This window comes from Triticum urartu, chromosome 3 (genome assembly GCF_003073215.2).
Source record: "Triticum urartu cultivar G1812 chromosome 3, Tu2.1, whole genome shotgun sequence".
NCBI classification, from domain to species: Eukaryota; Viridiplantae; Streptophyta; class Magnoliopsida; order Poales; family Poaceae; genus Triticum; species Triticum urartu.
This window is the reverse complement of record NC_053024.1, coordinates 9570774-9588269: the sequence shown is the minus strand read 5'-3', so window position 1 is coordinate 9588269 and position 17496 is coordinate 9570774. Positions and strand designations below refer to the sequence as shown.

General features: G+C 43.3%; 2 protein-coding genes across 2 annotated transcripts; both read right to left on the bottom strand.

The window, feature by feature from the left end:
• Nucleotides 1-286: 286 nt before the first annotated feature.
• LOC125547599 lies at nucleotides 287-1211 on the bottom strand. Its single transcript, XM_048711419.1, has one exon. The coding sequence runs from the start codon at nucleotides 928-930 to the stop codon at nucleotides 466-468; it is 465 nt and encodes a 154-aa protein (XP_048567376.1). The 5' UTR covers nucleotides 931-1211; the 3' UTR covers nucleotides 287-465.
• A 5615-nt stretch (nucleotides 1212-6826) lies between these two features.
• Nucleotides 6827-7467, bottom strand: LOC125547598. Its single transcript, XM_048711418.1, has one exon. The coding sequence runs from the start codon at nucleotides 7426-7428 to the stop codon at nucleotides 6964-6966; it is 465 nt and encodes a 154-aa protein (XP_048567375.1). The 5' UTR covers nucleotides 7429-7467; the 3' UTR covers nucleotides 6827-6963.
• Between the last annotated feature and the right edge of the window lie 10029 nt (nucleotides 7468-17496).

Here is a 17496-nt window from a genome sequence, read left to right as displayed (position 1 = left end):
CTTCGGGTCCACTCTCTCGGTGGTGTTGTAAACTTCAGGCTTCAGTTCTAGAGCCGGCCAATCGCGTCCTTTCTAAAAAAATGTTGGGTCGTTGAAGCCAGCAATTTGACAAGTTGTCTCGTTGAATTTTTTTGCATAGTAATATGTGTCTCATTCATATAAAAAAGGTCAAAATACAAATCACGTAAGGACCGACATGACAAAACTGAAAAGATAGCAAAACATCTCTGAGCTTGACACCAATTTCTGTCATTTACCTCCGGCACCACCATAGCAGCCACCGAAGAAAAGATTGACGGATCACCTTCGCTCGTTAAAACCAGTGAAATAAGAAAAGAAAATACATATTACTCTGCGTTTATACTGCAGCTAAAACCAAAAGAATTACATATCTCCATTGCACTGTGTATCTAATTATCTACAGACACAGATAGCACACGCTGCCGGCGAATGAATGATAGTCAATCAAGAAACAAGGTGCAAAACGGATCCCGCCGCCTGCCCAAGGAGGTGCAGCGCGAAGACGGCGGACACCGGCACGCCGGCGAGCACCAGCGCGGCAACAGCAGCCGCGACGCCGGGCCTGGTATCCATGGCCAGCAACTGCAGAGCGCCGGCGAGCGTGGACACATCAGAGACGTACGCCCGGTAGTAGCGCTTCTCCCAGGCCGCCCACCCCGGCGGCGCCTCGTAGTTGGTCTCGGTCATCCGCGCCTCCCGGATCCTCCGCCGGAGCACCGCCATGCCCTCGTCCACCAGCGCGCCCCCGTAGTGGTCCCGCCGGAAGGCACCGCAGCACACCGTCGCCATCGCCCGCGGCCTCCTCGGTCGGAGCAGCGGACCGTGGCAGGGCGGCGACCCGTGCAGCTGGCGCCCAAGTCCCGGGGCTGCTGGCCGCATCGTCGACTGCAATGAGACGGCGGGCGACATCGATTTCACCGAATCTGCTAACGAATAAGCCGAGCGTGTGATCTCCTGAGTCAAGAAGATATGGTAATAGCTAGCAGTGCACAACAAGGAAGCGATGGAAGGAGGGGCAGGAAGCGATGGAAGATGCAGCTTGAGTGGGTGTGCTTCTTATTCTTATAGGCACTGGCACCGGGGGTTCACGCGGTTGTATGGACGGCGGCTTCTTGCCGGTGATCTGATGTTGTTTATGTGGATTGGATTCCAACTAACACCTGCTTGCGCGCCTGTTGCCGCTTGGTCTCATCGATTAATTGATCAATCATCGCCCGGTTGAATGGTCTACTACGTAGCACAGTGCCAGTTGTGATTGATTAAAGAACGGAATAGCTATGGTGAACGTTCGCCGCCAGAGCCGTCGGACGGTGGCAGTTTTTTACAACTAAAACTCCCGCGATTTAAACAAACTGTCATGGCAGTTTTGCAATTTGCCATCTCCCACTGCAGAAACTGCCAGCCACGCCGTTCGCAAATGCCATCATGGTTGACGAAATTGTATATTTTGAGATGAGTTGAACCAGCAATGCATGCCTGGCCGGGGCGGCCGGTTTATTTATTATTAGAGAAAAAAGTGCAAGCAACAGGTTCTCTGGATGTTGGTATAGTATACAACATACTTCTCAATTTTTTATATGAAGCTCTGATCGACCATGTCTTTTTTGGATCGACGATGGTTCTTCATATTTGTTTTGTTATATATATATGTTGTTTTCTGTTGGAAGGAACGCCGCTGATCGACCCTTGAACATACACCAACTATTCAATGTTGATATCTAAATATTCTTCTTTTGGCCGACGAACAAAGAAAATAAACATGTGCGCATTGGTCATACGTCACAAACGTTTAGCGCCGGTCGAGCGCAGCACTTTGTTTTATCATATTAATATTTTCTCGGCTCTTTATCATTGGACAAGGTATAATCACTCAAAATCATTACAGTTGAGGTTAGGATAACAGATTGGTGCCGCTTTTGAGATAACTCACAGCGAACCACTATTTCTTAGGCTAATCAAAGCAATGATGACCGTCTGAGCTTGTGAAAACAGCGAATCCGCCAGGTATGGCCCACCTGTTGGGCTGATGTGACAAAGACCAAACACAAATACTTTGACCAGCTGAGATGGCAAATAAGAGGTGTGTAATGACTGAATGTTTATCTTCTTCCAATTGGGCATTTTCTCAAGCAGCTTCCGGACGCGTGGCGGCAAGCCCGTGGGCGTTGCACGTGATCCTACCGTCTAGCATGGGTTTTTTTTCTTTTGAGAAATCTCGCTGTCTTTATTGATACATGACAATGTTCATAGGTACACGGCTTAGGTCATGAGGAGTGCCCAGCCAAACATGTCTACCTACATCTAGATTACAAGCAAACTTAGCGAGATTATGAGCCTCGAAATTAAAATTCCTCCGCTCAAACACAAAAGAGCAAGAAGTAAAACTATCCTTGCGGTTCGTTATTTCATGTATAACAGCCGCATTGGGGTCAGCTGTCCCTTCATTGATGTCCTGCACCACACCTTGGCAATCCGATGCCACCCTGATATTCTGCCCATGGAGATCTTCAGCCAACGCTAAAGCCTCCCGACACGCGTATGTCTTCAAGATCATCAGGTCGCGTACGCCCCCATAGACCACCGCCGACGCGCCAAGATAGTTGCCGTTTGAGTCACGGCAGACTGCGGCAGCAACTCCCACTCGCCTGTTTTTTGATAGTGCCCCATCCACGTTTATCTTATTTGAGCCACGCGGAGGTGGAATCCAGCGCCGTTGTTGCTCCTTTGCCGCCTGAACTTGTACCCTAGGTTCACAAGCGATAGCTTGATGTAGCTCTTGAAGATAAGAGTCTACAAAGGAAACAGTCTGGTGTGGGTTTTGAAAAAGAGATTCATAAATCGCCTTGCGCCTTGCGTACCACACGACCCATAATGTGACACTCATCCTCGAGAAGCTCGCATGGTCTAGTGCCTCATAAAGCTCAAAAAGCCAATTCTTTGCACTTGGCTCCGTACTCGCCGTCATCTTGGACACAATGTTTTCATCTGTTAATGCCTAAACACATCTCGATATCGTGCAAGACAGGAGCGCATGTCTCCAAGAATCTTGGCAGCCACATAGAGGGCAGGTACTTTGAGTTGCCATATTCCGTCTCTAAAGAACGTTCGTAGTTGGTATGGAATGACGTGCTAGACCCCACAGAAAAATTCTCACCTTTGATGGCACTTTCAGTTTCCATAGATTGCTCCATGCATCCTCTTCTCTGGAGTTAGACGATGCACCTCCTCTTCCTTCTAACCAAGCTTCTCTCTGTAACTTTGTTGTGACAAGTAATTTGTACGCCGAGCTTACCATGAACTTACCCTTCCTGTCAGGATTCCAAGCCCAGAAGTCCTCAGTGTTGCGGGTGCACATCGGTATCTTCAAAATAGCCTCAGCATCAAACGGCGGAAAAACTGACCGTATTAGGGGTTCATTCCATGCCACCGTAGCTGGGTGCAATAGGTCAGATACTCTCTCCGGCGGTGTCTGAACCAGCGACGTGATCGGCCTCGGTGTTGTTTCTTTGGGTATCCAATTGTCCTCCCAAATATTAGTGGATCGTCCGTTCCCAATCCTTCTGATAACTCCTTGCTGCAACACATCCCGGCCCTCAAGGATAGCCCGCCAGATCTGTGATGGCCGAGACCCTAGCTCCACCTCAAGGATTGTAGAGCTTGGGAAATACGATGCCTTCAAAATGTTTGCACTTAAAGTTTCTGGATTCTGAAGGATTCTCCACGCTTGCCTAGCAAGTAGTGCTAGATTGAATAGTTCAAGATCTCTGAAGCCTAAACCTCCCAAGAATTTTGGCCTGGTCATTACATCCCATGATACCCATGCTGGTTTGCGTTCGCCTTGTTTGCAGCCCCACCAAAACTTCCTGATGATAGTTTTTATATGATCACAAAGGCATCTTGGCAATTTGAAACAAGACATTGAAAATACCGGAATAGCTTGTGGTACAGATTTTATAAGCACCTCCTTTCCTCCTGCCGACAAGCACTTGCTCATCCAACCCTTCACCTTATTCCAAACCCGATCACTCAAATATTTGAAAGTCCCCTTTTTGGAGTGCCCCACATCAGATGGCATACCCAGATATTTGTCATTAAGTGATTCATTGGGAACTTGCAAAAAACCCTTCACGGCATTTCGAACTATTTCTGAACATCCTCTACTGAAGAAGATCGATGACTTGTCCCTGTTAATTCTCTGTCCTGATGCCAAACAATATTTATCCAATAGATTTGAAACCGACTCCGCTCCGCTGATACTTGCCCTGAAAAACAGCAGGCTGTCATCCGTGAATAAAAGGTGGTTCACCGGCGGAGTCGATGGTTCCACCTTAATGCCGCTGAGCTGGGATGACTCGTTCTGAGATTTTAATAGGCACGAAAGGCCCTCTGCTGCCAACAAGAAAAGATACGGTGAAATCGGATCTCCCTGTCGAATACCACGGGTAGGCTTAAACACCTCTGACTTAACCCCATTAAACATCACTAAAAAAGATACTGAACTTATCATGCTCATGATAATCGTTACCCACTGTGGAGCAAAACCCAGTTTCTCCATAATAGCACGCAGGTAAGTCCACTCCACCCTGTCATAAGCTTTCATCATATCTAGTTTTAACGCGCAATAGCTATTAGCTTTGGATCTGTTCCTCTTCATAAAGTGAAGGCATTCATAGGCTGAAATTATGTTATCCGTGATTAGCCTTCCAGGCACAAACGCTGATTGCTAGTCAAGCATGGGTACGATGGTGGTGGCACGGGAGAGCCTAGCGGCGGTGTTGTTGGGCTTGAGGTGGGCTTCTGGTCCTTATAGCCCTCGCAGGAGCAAGCAAACTTGCAGGAGTCGAACACCATGCAAAACTCTGGGATGGGCGCGGTGGCTGGGTTTGGTGCAGAAGCAGGCGTAGTCGACAAGGTACACGGGGCGCGGCCACATCATCAAGTATAGAGTGGCCACGTCGGCCGAGAGAAATGCGACCAGGAAGACATGCACGAGCCAGAGGGCATGTAGCCTGGCGAGAAGCTCCAAGGGCCTGACGGGCACGTCTCCGTAGCCTTGCCGACGCGTATTTGACGAGGAGGGCCTGATGACCCACAAGTATAGAGGATCAATCATCGTCCTTTCGGTAAGTAAGAGTATCAAACCCAACGAGGAACAAAAAGAATTGATAGGCGGTTTTCAGCAAGGATTTCACTTCAAATGTTGTAAGATGGTTTTGATAGATAGTTTGATAGCAAGATAATTTATAACAAGGTAGCAAGATACAGAAAGTGGCCCAATCCTAAATTGTGCTAAGGACAAGCTAGTGATATTTCTTATAGTGATTAAAACGCTCTTAAGGACACACGGGAATATCACCAAGTTACATTCACCATGATTCATTGACTTACATTCATTGCATTGATAAGTGTTATGTGGGTGGACCCGAGCTAAGATATTGTCCTAACTTGAACATATACCTACTTATAAGTATACTCTCTATGCAAGCATCCACAGCTACAAGAGGTAATTAAGATAAATCTAACGATAACATTAAAGAGTTGGATCCAAAACAACCCCTTGCGGAATAATTCACAAATCAGGGTTTAGGTTTCTATCACTCCCACAAACCATGATCCACAAACTAATTTCAAAATGCACTCCCCAAGGACCAAAGATGGCGAATGTCATGTAGTCGACATTTACATGACACCACTAGAGGAAGAACAACACAGCATAATATCAAAACATTGAACGATCATCAACTTCACATGAGTAACAAGACTTCTCTCATGTCCTCAAGAACTAATGGAACTACTCAAACCTCATCATATTGATCATGATCAGTGGTTACAAATATATGATTACCAATCTGAAAATAATAGTCTTCCACCAATTGAACCAACAAGCATCAACTACAAGATGTAATCAACACTACTAGCACCCCCAGGTAGCAATCTAAGGTTTGATACAAAGATTGATCACAAGAGATGAACTAGGATTTGGAGATGAGATGGTGCTGATGAAGATGTTGATGGAGATGATGATCCTCATGATGAATGGAGTGTTGGTGGTGAAGTTACCCCGGCAGAATCGCCATTAGTACTAGTGGCGTGAAATAGCTGAAATAACCTATTACAATTGGTGAAGTTGGTATTTCAATCTATGAAATAGTTGAAATTACCAGTTTTGAAATCGTTTTTATTTTGGAATCTGTGAAATAATTTGATTTTGTGATCGTTCAAGCCGGACCTAACTTGGACATCCGGCTAAATTACCGCCAGCCCTCCTCATGCCGGCTCATAGCGCATTAGGTTTCCCATGAGTTGCACGTACAAGCAGAGTGACGCGGGTCTGGTTCGTCTTCTAAATTCTAATAGGTTATTGATCTTCAACCCCAAAATGACACAAGGCAATCTTTTTTTTTTGAAGGGTACACAAGGCAATCTTATGATGTAATGTAACAGGTGTCGTTATCACATTCCACAAAGCATTTGACTTCGGGTCCACTCTCTCGGTGGTGTTGTAAACTTCAGGCTTCAGTTCTAGAGCCGGCCAATCGCGTCCTTTCTAAAAAAATGTTGGGTCGTTGAAGCCAGCAATTTGACAAGTTGTCTCGTTGAATTTTTTTGCATAGTAATATGTGTCTCATTCATATAAAAAAGGTCAAAATACAAATCACGTAAGGACCGACATGACAAAACTGAAAAAGATAGCAAAACATCTCTGAGCTTGACACCAATTTCTGTCATTTACCTCCGGCACCACCATAGCAGCCACCGAAGAAAAAGATTGACGGATCACCTTCGCTCGTTAAAACCAGTGAAATAAGAAAAGAAAATACATATTACTCTGCGTTTATACTGCAGCTAAAACCAAAAGAATTACATATCTCCATTGCACTGTGTATCTAATTATCTACAGACACAGATAGCACACGCTGCCGGCGAATGAATGATAGTCAATCAAGAAACAAGGTGCAAAACGGATCCCGCCGCCTGCCCAAGGAGGTGCAGCGCGAAGACGGCGGACACCGGCACGCCGGCGAGCACCAGCGCGGCAACAGCAGCCGCGACGCCGGGCCTGGTATCCATGGCCAGCAACTGCAGAGCGCCGGCGAGCGTGGACACATCAGAGACGTACGCCCGGTAGTAGCGCTTCTCCCAGGCCGCCCACCCCGGCGGCGCCTCGTAGTTGGTCTCGGTCATCCGCGCCTCCCGGATCCTCCGCCGGAGCACCGCCATGCCCTCGTCCACCAGCGCGCCCCCGTAGTGGTCCCGCCGGAAGGCACCGCAGCACACCGTCGCCATCGCCCGCGGCCTCCTCGGTCGGAGCAGCGGACCGTGGCAGGGCGGCGACCCGTGCAGCTGGCGCCCAAGTCCCGGGGCTGCTGGCCGCATCGTCGACTGCAATGAGACGGCGGGCGACATCGATTTCACCGAATCTGCTAACGAATAAGCCGAGCGTGTGATCTCTTGATGCAAAATGGACGTATTAGGGCTCTGGTGTTGTCTTGTGCTTGAATCAAGCCCAATTAAGGGGAGGCATTGGAGGACGATAGGATGAGGTCTGCCGGGTGTCTAGCTAACCATCGTCGTCGACGTTGATGCGGTCGTAGTTGGTGATAATCCACAAGTGTAGGCAATCAGTTGTAGCCCTTCCGATAAATAAGTGTCAAACCCAATAAGGAGGCAAAGGTAGAATTAATACTCCTCAAGTTCTATCGACCACCGATACAACTCTACGCACACTTAATGTTTTCTTTACCTAAAACAAGAAATAAAATTACTCTATAGGTGTAATAGAATAGGTTTGCAAGATAATAAAGAACATGAAAATAAAAGTAAAGTGTTGTTTTAATAAAGAACAATAAAGTAAATATAGTGAGTGTGGAAAAGTGGTGGTTCATACGTCTCCGTCGTATCTACTTTTCCAAACAATTTTGCCCTTGTTTTAGACTCTAACTTGTATGATTTGAATGGAACTAACCCGGACTGACGCTGTTTTCAGCAGAATTACCATGGTGTTGTTTTATGTGCAGAAAACAAATATTCCTCGGAATGACCTGAAACTCCACGGAACATCTTAGAAAAAACAATAAAAAATCCTCGCCAAAGATGAAGACCAGGGGGCCCACACCCTTCTCACGAGGGTGGGGGGCTAGGCATGCCCCCTACCTCGTGGGCCCCCTGTTGCGTCTCCGACTCCAACTCCACCTCCATATATTGAGTTTCGATGAGAAAAAAATCAGAGAGAAGAAATCATCCGTTTTACGATACGGAGCCGCCGCCAAGCCTAAAACCTCTCGGGAGGGCTGATCTGGAGTCCGTTCGGGGCTCCGGAGAGGGGGATTCGTCGGTCATCATCATCAACCATCCTCCATCACCAATTTCATGATGCTCACTGCCGTGCGTGAGTAATTCCATCGTAGGCTTGCTGACGGTGATGGGTTGGATGAGATTTATCATGTAATCGAGTTAGTTTTGTTAGGGTTTGATCCCTAGTATCCATTATGTTTTGAGATTGATGTTGCTATGACTTTGCTATGCTTAATGCTTGTCACTAGGGCCCGAGTGCCATGATTTCAGATCTGAACCTATTATGTTTTCATGAATATATGTGAGTTCTTGATCCTATCTTGCAAGTCTATAGTCACCTACTATGTGTTATGATCCGGCAACCCCGAAGTGACAATAATCGGGACCACTCCCGGTGATGACCCTAGTTTGAGGAGTTCATGTATTCACTATGCGCTAATGCTTTGTTCCGGTTCTCTATTAAGAGGAGGCCTTAATATCCCTTAGTTTCCAATAGGACCCCGCTACCACGGGAGGGTAGGACAAAATATGTCATGCAAGTTCTTTTCCATAAGCACGTATGACTATTTACGGAATACATGCCTACATTACATTGATGAATTGGAGCTAGTTCTGTGTCACCCTATGTTATGACTGTTACATGATGAACCGCATCCGGCATAATTATCCATCACTGATCTTGTGCCTACGAGTTTTCCATATACTGGTTCTCGCTTATTTACTTTCCCGCTGCTACTGTTACAATCACTACAAAATACCAAAAACATTACTTTTGCTGTCTTTACTTTTGTTGCCGCTACCACCACTATCATATTACTTTGCTACTAAACACTTTGCTGCAGATACTAAGTTTCCAGGTGTGGTTGAATTGACAACTCAGCTGCTAATACTTGAGAATATTCTTTGGCTCCCCTTGTGTCGAATCAATAAACTTGGGTTGAATACTCTACCCTCGAAAGCTGTTGTGATTCCCTATACTTGTGGGTTATCAAGACAAATTTCTGGCGCCGTTGCCGGGGAGCATAGCTCTATTCTTTGAGTCACTTGGGATTTATATCTGCTGGACACTATGAAGAACTTGAGAGATCCAAAACCAAGATCTATCCCTCAACTACGAGGGGAGGTAAGGAACTGCCATCTAGCTCTGCACTTGATTCACTTTCTGTTATGAGTAAGTTTGCGACACCTACATCTGCTTCTGCTATTCGTTCTGATGTGTCGCATGTTATTGATGATGCCACTTCTGCTATGCATGATACTTATGATGAAACTGCTTCTATGCCTGATACTACTGTGCCCCTTAGTGAATTTCTTGATGAACAAATTTCTAGGGCTAGAGATAAAGAAATTATTGAATCTGAATACGATGATGATAGTGATGATGAAAATATGCCTGTTATTCATGAGGGCTATCTTTTTGATACGGAATCTTCTGCCGCTATTTTTGCTTGCAAAGATAGATATGAGCTTAAGAGATTATTAATTAAATGGAACAAAGAATCACTTAGAGATAAAATGAGACCTGACCCTGCTTTTGCTACTTCACCTATTTGTGTCCCTGATAAGGATTATGAATTCTCTGTTGATCCTGATATAATTACTTTAGTTGAATCTGGTCCGTTTTATGGCTATGAATCTGAAACTGTTGTGGCACGTCTTACTAAGTTAAATGATATAGCTGCCCTGTTCACTAATGATGAGAGATCGCGTTACTTTTATATACTCAAAATATTTCCGTTCTCATTAAAGGGCGATGCTAAGATATGGTTTAATTCTCTTCATCCTGGTTGTGTGTATAGTCCCCAGGATATGATCTATTACTTCTCTGCTAAATATTTCCCTGCTCATAAGAAACAAGCTGCTTTGAGGGAAATATACAACTTCGTGCAAATTAAAGAAGAGAGTCTCCCACAAGCTTGGGGGAGGCTTCTCAAGTTACTTAATGCTTTGCCTGATCATCCTCTTAAGAAACCTGAAATACTTGATATCTTTTATAATGGACTAACCGATGCTTCCAGAGATTACCTGGATAGTTGTGCTGGTTCTCTTTTCAGGGAAAGAACATCGGATGAAGCTTAAATTCTATTGAATAATATGTTGACAAATGAAAATAATTGGGCACCTCCTGAGCCATCTCCTGCTCCAATTACTGAGCCTATTCCTAAACCAACTCCGAAGAAGAGATGTGTTTTATTTCTCAGTCCCGAGGATATGCAAGAGGCAAAGAAATCTATTAAAGAAAAAAGTATTAAAGCTGAAGACGTTAAGAATTTACCTCCTATTGAAGAAATACATGGTCTTAATATACCGCCTGTTGAAGAAACTTATGATCTCAATTCTTTATTTACTGAAGAACCTCCTGATCCCGATATCCCGACACAGGTAGTAAAGGTAAATTCTCTCTATAGATATGATAAAGCTGAAGTCCCTCCTACTAAAATTGCTAGTCAATGCTTGGATGAGTTTGATAACTTTATGTATAAGCAAGATGACTTCAATGCTTATTTTGGTAGACAATTAAAAGAAAATGCTTATATGATTAGATGCTTGGGTGATTATATGGCTAATATTAAAGGTGAACTTAAACTTGTTAGCAAACATGCTTCTATGGTTACCACTCAAGTAGAACAAGTACTTAAGGCTCAAAAAGAAGTACTTGATGAAATGAATAGTAAGAAAAATGATTATGCTGTTAGAGTGGCTACTAGAACTGGTAAAATGACTCAGGAACCTTTGTATCCTAAAGGCCACCGTAAGAGAATCGAGCAGGATTCTCAAAGAAATAATATTGATGTTCCTAGTTCTTCTAAAAAGAAGAAGAAGAAAAATGATAGAACTGTGCAAACTTCTAGTGAACCTATTGCTGAACCACCTGATAATCCAAATGATATTTCTATGTCTGATGCTGAAACACAATCTGGTAATGAACATGAACCTAGTAAAAATATTAATGATGATGTTCATGATGATGCTCAACCTAGTAATGATAATGATGTAGAAATTGAACCTGTTGTTGATCTTGATAACCCACAATCAAAGAATCAACGTTATGATAAAAGAGACTTTGTTGTTAGGAAACATGGTAAAGAAAGGGAACCTTGGGTTCAGAAACCCATGCCTTTTCCTCCGAAACCATCCAAGAAAAAGGATGATGAGGATTTTGAGCGCTTTGCTGAAATGATTAGGCCTATCTTTTTGCGTATGAGATTAACCGATGTGCTCAAAACAAATCCTTATGCTAAATATATGAAGGATATCATTACTAATAAAAGAAAAATACCGGAAGCTGAAATTTCCACCATGCTTGCTAATTACACTTTTAAGGGTGGAATACCAAAGAAACTTGGAGACCCCGGAGTACCTACTATACCTTGCTCCATTAAAAGAAATTATATTAAAACTGCTTTATGTGATCTTGGAGCCGGTGTTAGTGTTATGCCTCTCTCTTTATATCGTAGACTTGACTTGAACAAGCTAACACCTACTGAAATATCTTTGGAAATGGCTAATAAATCAACTGCTATACCTGTCGGTATCTGTGAGGATGTGCCTGTTGTGGTTGCAAACGTTACTATTTTAACGGACTTTGTTATTCTTGATATTCCCGAGGATGATAGTATTTCTATTATTCTTGGAAGACCTTTTCTTAATACTGCAGGGGCTGTTATTGATTGCAACAAAGGCAATGTCACTTTTCATGTTAATGGTAATGAGCATACGGTACACTTTCCGAGGAAACAGCCTCAAGTTCATAGTATCAACTCTATTGGAAAAATTCCATCGATTATATTTGGAGGTTTTGAATTTCCTCTTCCTACTGTCAAGAAGAAATATGATATTCTTATTATTGGGGATGTGCATATCCCCGTTGAGGTAACTTAGTGTTATTCGAAATTTCTTCGGTTTCATGATTATCGGAATGAGTTTGTTAACAAGACTTGATCAACCTTGTTAGTGGATTCTTTTTGATGAGCATGAGATGGATGAAACTAGAAGCACAACCTTCTGTACCCCACTTTTACTTTCTGTTATTTATATTAAATAAAGTAAAATAGTATTTTCTGTCTGTTTCCCGACTTATCTGTGCAATATAAAAATATCCCGAAAATAAAAGTCCTCAGAATGCCATGCCAATTTAATATGATTTTTTCGGGAATATTTGAGGATTTACTGTGCAAAAATTACTGCGGGAGGAGCTGCCACCTGGCCACGAGGGTGGTGGGCGCCCCCCCCCCTATAGGGCGCGCCCCCCTGCCTCGTGGGCCCATGGTGGCCCTCCTCCACTTATCCCAGCACCCATCTTCTTCCTCTATCTCACACAAACCCGAAAAACCAACTCAAGCACAAGTTCCAGCCACTTTTGCTGCGATTTTCGATCTCCTTGCTCAAAGAACCTCTCGCGAAACTGCTTGGGGAGATTGTTCCTTGGTATGTGACTCCTCCATTGGTCCAATTAGTTTTTGTTCTAGTGCTTTATTCTTTGCAAATTTGTGCTGCATAGGTGACCATGTTCTTGAGCTTGCATGTCAAATTTATATGGTTCCAAGTAGTTCTAATGCTTGATATAGGCTCTAGGCACTTGTATGAGTAGTTACTATCAATATTATTGAAGTTGGTTCACTTTTATTTTGAAGTTACTAAAAATTTCAGAATTATTCAGAAAATGATGAGGAGATTATTGAGGGTCTCATCGAGCCAAAGCTCGAAGGAGAAGACACCGAAGCCTAAGTATAATTTGCCACGCACCGCAGAGATTCGGGCGTGTGAATGGCCTTCTGATGATTTCTTGAGAGCAACCGGTATCTATGAAGATTTTCATGAATTGGCTCACAATGCAGGCCTCACGGCTTTTCTCCACGACCAATGCGATCAGTATCTCTTACTCACAAATACCTTTGTGCAAAACTTTCATTTTCATTCTAGGAACTCACCACCTACGGTGGAGTTTCATTTATATGATGAGCATAAGGAGATGTCACTTTATGATTTCTGTCGGATTTGTTTAGTCCCTTTTGAGGTCAAGACAGAAGAACCACATCATGATGATGTGGCTGGGTTTATTGATAATATCACTATAGGAGAAACCAGGAAGGTTTCCGACGCACGAATCACTAGCATACATTTCCCTGTTTTGCGTTACTTTGCATTATTTGCTAGTCGATGTTTAATTGGACGCGGAAATTCTAGAAACCTTAGTATCCCTGATTTAATTATTCTGCTCCAAGGTTTATACAGTGATAACACTTTTAGTTTGGGCGGTATTATTGCTAGACGGTTAAATATGAACCGTACTAAGGGCCCCATCTTTGGAGGCATCTATGCCACACGCCTAGCCGCACATTTTAACATACCTATTAGGCATGCTGAGAAGGAAGAAAAGGTGCTGCCCCGTGTTTATCTAGATCATAAAAGTATGGTGGCACATGATTTTATTATTAAAAATAGGGCAGGGGAGCTTAAATATCAATTATTCTTTAATAAACATCATCCTGAGACTATTATCTTGCCCGCTCCTTCTTTGTTTGATTTGACTGCAGGCACGTACCTTGTTCCGTTGACGGCTATTCACGCCTACCGGAACCCTGCACCAGTCGAGGAGACAGAACAGGAACCACAAGATGAGCCTCCACGACAATCTGCTTATTCTTGGGATCCAGAGATGACTGTCAGCCAGTGGCAGTCAGAGTCTTCTTCTTCATCACAGTACGACCCCAACAACTATTATTATGGATATCCGCCAGGCCAGCCGTGGCCATAGACCAACTTAGGCCAAAAGCCTAAGGTTGGGGGAGTACGTATTTCTCACCGACATTACATTTATGCTCACACACACTCATTTCTAAATGTCGGTGCTCATACTTTTTCACTGTAATATCCATGCTAGTTTATTTTCCTTTTCCTGCTTTCTTCTTGTGTGTTTGTTAAACCTTAAGAAAAAACCAAAAAAATTAGCAGTAGTTTATTTTTCTGCTGTAGTAGTAATAATTAAAAAGAAAACCCAAAAATATTTCCCGTTCTTCTTTTGCTTGTTGGGAGCTTTCCCGTGTAAATAGTTTTATTTCTTTTCTTTTCTTTGGGGGTCAGTAGGAGAAGACCATAATTAAATTGTTGAAGTGGCTCTTATATGCATTATTGTTGATTTAACCCAGAGCCCATATTGCCTTGTCTTCTCCTGTTTATTGAATGCTTGCAGATTCCAGCTTAGTCAAATGCACGTGCACTCTTATTATCATTCACACCGTTCGGTCGTGCAAGTGAAAGGCAATTATGATGATATATGATGGACTGACTGAGATGAGAAAAGCTGGTATGAACTCGACCTCTTTTGTTTTTGTAAATATGATGAGTTCGTCGTTCTTGATTCAGCTTATTATGAATAAACATGTTTGCAATAACAATTAGAGATCAGAGTTGATTGTGCCATGCTTGATTAGCTATGAGCTATAATGATTTACCTTGTGTGCCAACATGCTATTGAGATGATTATGATGTGGTATGATGGGGTGGTATCCTCTTTTGAATGATTTAAATGACTTGACTTGACACATGTTCACGCATGTAGTTGAAACAAATCACATAGCCTTCATGATATTTATGTTCATGGTGGATTATATCCTACTCATGCTTGCATCCAATGTTTATTAATTTTAATGCATGTACATGGCTGTTGTCGCTCTCTAGTTGGTCGCTTCCCAGTCTTTTGCTAGCCTTCACTTGTACTAAGCAGGAATACTGCTTGTGCATCCAATCCCTTAAACCCCAAAGTTATTCCAGATGAGTCCACCATACCTTCCTATATGCGGTATCTACCTGCCGTTCCAAGTAAATTTGTATGTGCCAAACTCTAAACCTTCAAATAAACATTCTGTTTTGTATGCTCGAATAGCTTATGTATCAACAAAGGCTGTCCTTATCTTCCGTGTTAGGCGGGTTATTCTCAAGAGGAGTGGACTCCGCTCCTCACTCACGAGAAAATGGCTGGTCACCGGGATGCCCAGTCCCATGCTTTATGCAAACTAAATCAAAATTAATTGCAAACAAAACTCCCCCTGGGACCTGATATATGTTGGAGGCACTCGTTGTTTCGAGCAAGCCATGGATTGATGTTTGTTGGAGGAGGGAGAGTATAAACTTTACCATTCTGTTTGGGAACCGCCTATAATGTGTTTAGCATGGAAGATATCGCCATCTCTTAGTTGTTACGTTGACAATGAAAGTATACCGCTCAAAATACAATTTATCTCTATTTCAAAACCGAGCTCTGGCACCTCTACAAATCCCTGCTTCCCTCTGCGAAGGGCCTATCCATTTACTTTTATGTTGAGTCATCACCCTCTTATTAAAAAGCACTAGCTGGAGAGCACAACCGCCATTTGCATTCATCATTGTTAATTTATATTGGGTATGAATATGATTGGATCTCTTTTACCATGATACAATGTCTAGTCAGTCCTTGATTTTTAGAGGTGCTCTGCATTTATGTTTTGTGGTCTCAGAAAGGGCTAGCGAGATACCATCTTGTTATATCATATTATGATTGTTTTGAGAAAGTGTTGTCATCCGAGATTTATTATTATGACTTGCTAGTTGATTATGCTATTGATATGAGTAATGACGAGACCTGAGAATTATTGCAAGTGTGGTTAGTTATGATCTATGCTGAAAACTTGAATGCTGGCTTGACATAGTTACAACAACAAGAACAAACAGAGTTTGTAAAAGTTTTTCTTTCTTTCTTTCAGTTTGTCAACTGAATTGCTTGAGGACAAGCAAGGGTTTAAGCTTGGGGTAGTTGATACGTCTCCGTCGTATCTACTTTTCCAAACACTTTTGCCCTTGTTTTGGACTCTAACTTGTATGATTTGAATGGAACTAACCCGGACTGACGATGTTTTCAGCAGAATTACCATGGTGTTGTTTTATGTGCAGAAAACAAATATTCTCGGAATGACCTGAAACTCCACGGAACATCTTAGACAAAAAAATAAAAAATCCTCGCCAAAGATGAAGACCAGGGAGCCCACACCCTTCTCACGAGGGTGGGGGCGCCCCCCCTAGGGCGCGCCCCCTACCTCGTGGGCCCCCTGTTGCGTCTCCGACTCCAACTCCACCTCCATATATGGAGTTTCGATGAGAAAAAAATCAGAGAGAAGAAATCATCGTGTTTTACGATACGGAGCCGCCGCCAACCCTAAAACCTCTCGGGAGGGCTGATCTGGAGTCCGTTTGGGGCTCCGGAGAGGGGGATTCGTCGCCGTCGTCATCATCAACCATCCTTCATCACCAATTTCATGATGCTCACCGCCGTGCGTGAGTAATTCCATCGTAGGCTTGCTGGACGGTGATGGGTTGGATGAGATTTATCATGTAATCGAGTTAGTTTTGTTAGGGTTTGATCCCTAGTATCCATTATGTTCTGAGATTGATGTTGCTTTGACTTTGCTATGCTTAATGCTTGTCACTAGGGCCCGAGTGCCATGATTTCAGATCTGAACCTATTATGTTTTCATGAATATATGTGAGTTCTTGATCCTATCTTGCAAGTCTATAGTCACCTACTATGTGTTATGATCCGGCAACCCCGAAGTGACAATAATCGGGACCACTCCCGGTGATGACCCTAGTTTGAGGAGTTCATGTATTCACTATGCGCTAATGCTTTGTTCCGGTTCTCTATTAAGAGGAGGCCTTAATATCCCTTAGTTTCCAATAGGACCCCGCTACCACGGGAGGGTAGGACAAAATATGTCATGCAAGTTCTTTTCCATAAGCACGTATGACTATTTACGGAATACATGCCTACATTACATTGATGAATTGGAGCTAGTTCTGTGTCACCCTATGTTATGACTGTTACATGATGAACCGCATCCGGCATAATTATCCATCACTGATCTTGTGCCTACGAGTTTTCCATATACTGGTTCTCGCTTATTTACTTTCCCGCTGCTACTGTTACAATCACTACAAAATACCAAAAACATTACTTTTGCTGTCTTTACTTTTGTTGCCGCTACCACCACTATCATATTACTTTGCTACTAAACACTTTGCTGCAGATACTAAGTTTCCAGGTGTGGTTGAATTGACAACTCAGCTGCTAATACTTGAGAATATTCTTTGGCTCCCCTTGTGTCGAATCAATAAATTTGGGTTGAATACTCTACCCTCGAAAGCTGT